We start from the raw sequence: 4,606 nt of genomic DNA on the forward strand, positions 1-4,606 counted from the left end.
GTGAGCAGCCAGCTCTCTAGACCCCCAGCAAGTGCTCCACAGCCCAGTGTGAGCACTGCTGAGCTAAAGTATGCAGAACATGTTACCTTTCTTCCACCTGTGGCACAGGAATGACTTTGCCTAGCTTCTTCCCACAGGCACGGTCTTCCCCACAGTTCTGGTCTAACACTACAGAGTTTAACTGGAGAGGAGGAGGAGAAAGAGGATTAGCCTGACAAAAGACACTCCTGTGTCCATTAAGATGCATTATTTTCCTATAGAAAAGCTTGCTTACTTACTGTGCAAGGCTGCAAACCCATGTATGCACCCTGATATCGCTACTGACAACTGAATTATAATGTTTAAATAAAAACATTTCTGACCCATCCACCCTACTGTCCATTTGGTCTGCTTCACAAGCTTATGGCTTTGTTGAAAGACAAAAACATTTCACTTTTAAACATTTTAAACAAAATACTTTTAAAAATACTTAGGCAAGGCTGCTTTATAAGAGTAAAGAGACAGAGGTGTGTGTTGTTACTTTAAGATTGTCTGACGATTCTTCAACAGATGTGGATTGCTGGCTCAAATCTTCTTTTTGGGAGCCAAAGGTCCCTGATAATCCATTGTCTGTTCCTCTGGAAGGGTCCTGATTTAAGACAACATTAGAGGTTTTCGGATGCAGTAGCAGGACAGGTGCTGGATTCTCCACTTTGTCCTTACTTTGACTACAGGCAGGGTCAGGAGAGTACATAGAAGTTTTAATGTGTGCATCAGAGAAGGGAGATGATTCTTTGATTTCTGATGGCAGCTTTTCCACACTATCCAGGCCCCCACTGTGGTGCTCTTTAGAAGCCAGGCACTCAAAGGACTCTTCAACAACCAAGCTATTAGAACTGATTTCATTATACTCTACACTTTGCTTGCTTGCATTTTGTAGATGGTCATCTCTTATTACTTGTGAAGCTTTTTCACCAGTTTCCTCCAAGCCATCATCCCCTTTTGGCTGATCTATTGAATCTGCATCAGTTGGGGAAAGATTTAGAGGCCCCTGAAGATCACAGTCAAGTGTACAAGTGACTTGATTTGATTTCAAGCAGTCCACATTCAAGCATTCTTCACCCTCGGAATTAGCTGTTTCATCCTCAAGAATCTGAAAATATCCAGGATTAACTGAAGAGCCAGTCTGAGATAGAGACTCGTTACTTACTAACTCATCTATGGTCCTGAATGATGTCTCTGTGCCTTCAGGGGGGACTGATGCCAAATTACAGTTGCTACTCACTTCCTTCTCACTTTGTCCCCATACATCTTGAGTCACTAAAGCACTCTCTCCAGCGGAGTTCTGGTCATCTCCTAAGCAATCGTCTGCTAACATTTCCCTACACTCTTCCTCAGTGTAATTGAAGGGAGAGTTCCCTTGTTCATCATCTGAGGGTTCCAGCAAAGAGTCATCTGGCTCACTATCATCAAAACATCTGGCTGTATTCACAGAAAGGGCTACCACACTGTCTTCTGGAAGACTAACTCTGATGACAATGTTCTCCAGCTCAGTATCATCCAGACAGCCAGAGGAGCCTAGGAAGCAGGCAGAATCTGGGGAGCACAGTGATAGTTTCTTTGATGGACATGGAGTGCTACAATAATTACTTAAGTGGCACCGTTTCTTAGCATCTGATTGCAGGGGCTCATCCTCCTCCAGCAAGTCTAAGGGCCTTTTAGCCCTGGGGATTGTATCATTAACAAGAGTCACTTTATGATTATGATATACACCAAGCCCAAAGGAATGTGGAGAGCTGTCTTCCATGATTCCGTTGGTCTCTATATTTAAGTGACCTCACTGCTTCTGCTTGGCCACTAGAAGCAAGGGCAGAACAGGTACCAGTGTTTGCTGAGCCTCTAATCAGCCTATAATGTGCTTCACTCTTCCAGAAAGTCAGTCAGTCAGTCACAGGATGGATCCCACTTGCCTGCAAAGAGAAAACATCATAAGTGAACTAAAGGAATGTCTCTCACCTGTTCCTATCTCAGCTACTTCCTTCTCAGTCCCCTCTGTCCTTCTCTGGAAAAAGAGATGTACACCTCTCCTCCCTGGGCAAGTGAAGTGTTGGATTTTCACTTGGTCCAAGATCGCTTACACTTGTCCTGTGACTGATCCACTTTAGAAATACTAGTCACTTTGAAATCTAGGGCATTCTGCTGCCTAACCTTTAAGGAAAAAAGTGTCGTACATATTTTGCCTCTGTTGTTTCTCTTAACTTTAGTCCTTCCTGACGCAGCAGCAAGGGATCCACCCTTGGAGCGAGTGGCCCAATGTCCGAAGATACCTGGCTTCCATGGCCTTCACTCCTGGCTATTCTGACTTAAATAAACGTTATTAAAGGTTATAACAGAGTGAGTCTGCTCAAGCTACTCAAACATCAGCTAGAGAATGAGAGCCAGTAAGCCAGACATGCTAATGAGCAATCCCCCACATAGAGAGGGCTCACAAGTCAGAGGTCTAATTTCAACAGTTATATTAGCCAGCACTAATAGAGTCTAAATCATGAATACAGTGAGCACTGCATGCTGTTTTCTTTGAAGCTGTTGACATGAATCAGTATAAGACACCCCACAAAAGACTGCATAAAGAAATAGTATATGTTTTCACAGCATCTTTCATCCAAGGATCATAGAGCAGTTTGCATATTGAATGAAGCCTCAAACCTTTCCTCCCTCTCCAGTGAGATAGCATTATACCATTTTTAAATAAGAAAACCGACACACAAAAAGGTTAAATAATATAATATTATAATGTTACCTGATCCTTTTAATAGGTAATCATACTTGTTCAGTTGATCAGAGGTACTAAGGTTCTTGTCCCAGAATCAGGCTACACGGAACTAAAACCAATGAGTTCAATTTCTTGTCAGGAATCTCAAAGAGTATAGCCAGGACACTCACATGGAGGTCAAAGCAAAGCAGTGATTTTTATTAGGATCAATAATAAAGCCAGAAAAGCTCTGAGCCACGTAATCAGACAGGAATAATCCAGTATGGGGGATATCTGCGATATCATTCTTTGTATAGGCTCTTAGATTCGCATACTTACACCCTTCCTTAAGACCTGGTGGTGAGAGACAAAGGACCAGCCCTGCCTCTGGCATGCCAAATGAGTCTGATGGTCCAGGTTTCTCAATGCCCAAGATGGATGGTAGACAATGTTGCCTGATTTAAGGAGGTAATATTCTTATTTTAGATAATATGGGTTATAGGCTCACCAATTAATCTGATCAGAAGATAATAAGGTTCTTGTCCCAGAGTCAGGCTACACAGAGTTTGCAAGGACACTTGGGATGTACGACAAGGACGCTCACACGGAGACAAATGTAGCTTTAAAGACTTTTATTGCGATAAATGGAATAGTAATCAAACAGTAATCAAATGGTAAAATAATCCGAGTTACAAAGGCAATGATATTGTTCTAGAGATACATGAGATATTATACACTATAAAGCTTTTGATTATTATACTCACACCCTTCCTTGATAACCTGGTATGGGACAAAGGACCAGCTTTGCCTCTGGTATGCCAAGAGAGTTCAGGTCCAGGTTCCTCAATTCTTGAGTGGGAGGTGCAGAGCTTAGGAGAAGCTAAAGAGCTAAGAGCTATAGAAGACTAAAGAAGCTAACAGAGTTTTCTTAACTCACTGACTTAAAACTTACAATTAAGAACTAACAGACTAATAAACAAAAGGATAATAAACTAACGAAGAACGAAGAAGCCTCCTTGGCATAGTGGGTCACCCCTCTTACCGAGCTTGAACACTTGAGCCTTCCTTCTATGTCCAAACTTAGTTTCCTCACCCACAAAATGCCAGGGTACACTTGCTCCATAGGCTGGTACGTTTGTACGTACTGATGACATACATATATAATAGGGGTAGGCAACCTATGGCACGCGTGCCAAAGGCAGCACGCAAGCTGGTTTTCAGTGGCACTCACACTGCCCGGGTCCTGGCCGCCGGTCCGGGGGGCTCTGCATTTTAATTTAATTTTAAATGAAGCTTCTTAAACATTTTAAAAACCTTATTTACTTTACATACAACAATAGTTTAGTTAGATATTATAGACTTATAGAAAGAGACCTTCTAAAAACGTTAAAAAGTATTACTGGCATGCGAAACCTTAAATTAGAGTGAATAAATGAAGACTCGGCACCCCACTTCTGAAAGGTTGCCGACCCCGGATATATATTAGTGACATTAGCTCATTCTCACATTTGTTATTTCTGTCCTACCTGGTTATTTCCAAGTTCTTTGTGGTGTACCTGTTAAGTTTAAAGAGCGTATGAACTTGGTAGCTCCCCTATACCAACCTGCTTCAATGCATCCTTTATCTATGTTAAAGGTCGCAACCATATATGGACCGTACGGTTTAGCTCATCACCACCTATCTAGGTGAAAGGTCTCAAACATATGTACAGTAACTTTGCCTTAGCTCAGCATACAGGATGTGGCCTGTAGGTCCCTTGCGTTACAGCCAAAAATACTCTAATATAAAAATCTATAAACCTAGAATAATAAAACAAATAATCAAATGCATAAGAAAATAAGAAAACCATAAGAAAAGATATATAGGCAGGTACT

At 41.7% G+C, this 4,606-nt stretch overlaps 1 protein-coding gene across 1 annotated transcript; it reads right to left on the reverse strand.

Moving 5' to 3' along the window:
- Positions 1-82: 82 nt before the first annotated feature.
- LOC112108389 lies at positions 83-3,946 on the reverse strand. The gene is made up of 2 exons (XM_026661594.1): positions 521-3,946; positions 83-181 (listed from the first exon to the last, which is right to left on the reverse strand). The coding sequence occupies exons 1-2, from the start codon at positions 1,784-1,786 to the stop codon at positions 83-85; spliced, it is 1,365 nt and encodes a 454-aa protein (XP_026517379.1). The 5' UTR covers positions 1,787-3,946.
- Between the last annotated feature and the right edge of the window lie 660 nt (positions 3,947-4,606).

The sequence above is a fragment of the Terrapene carolina genome, unplaced genomic scaffold (assembly GCF_002925995.2).
Source record: "Terrapene carolina triunguis isolate 2854851 unplaced genomic scaffold, T_m_triunguis-2.0 Scaffold11586, whole genome shotgun sequence".
Classification (NCBI taxonomy): Eukaryota; Metazoa; Chordata; order Testudines; family Emydidae; genus Terrapene; species Terrapene triunguis.

Excerpts from the sequence above, each read along its gene's own strand:
- LOC112108389 (XM_026661594.1), bottom strand. The coding sequence starts at position 1,786 with ATGGAAGACAGCTCTCCACATTCCTTTGGGCTTGGTGTATATCATAAT. Across the intron at positions 182-520 it reads AATCGTCAGACAATCTTAAA|TTAAACTCTGTAGTGTTAGA; the intron begins GTAACAACACAC and ends CCTCCTCTCCAG.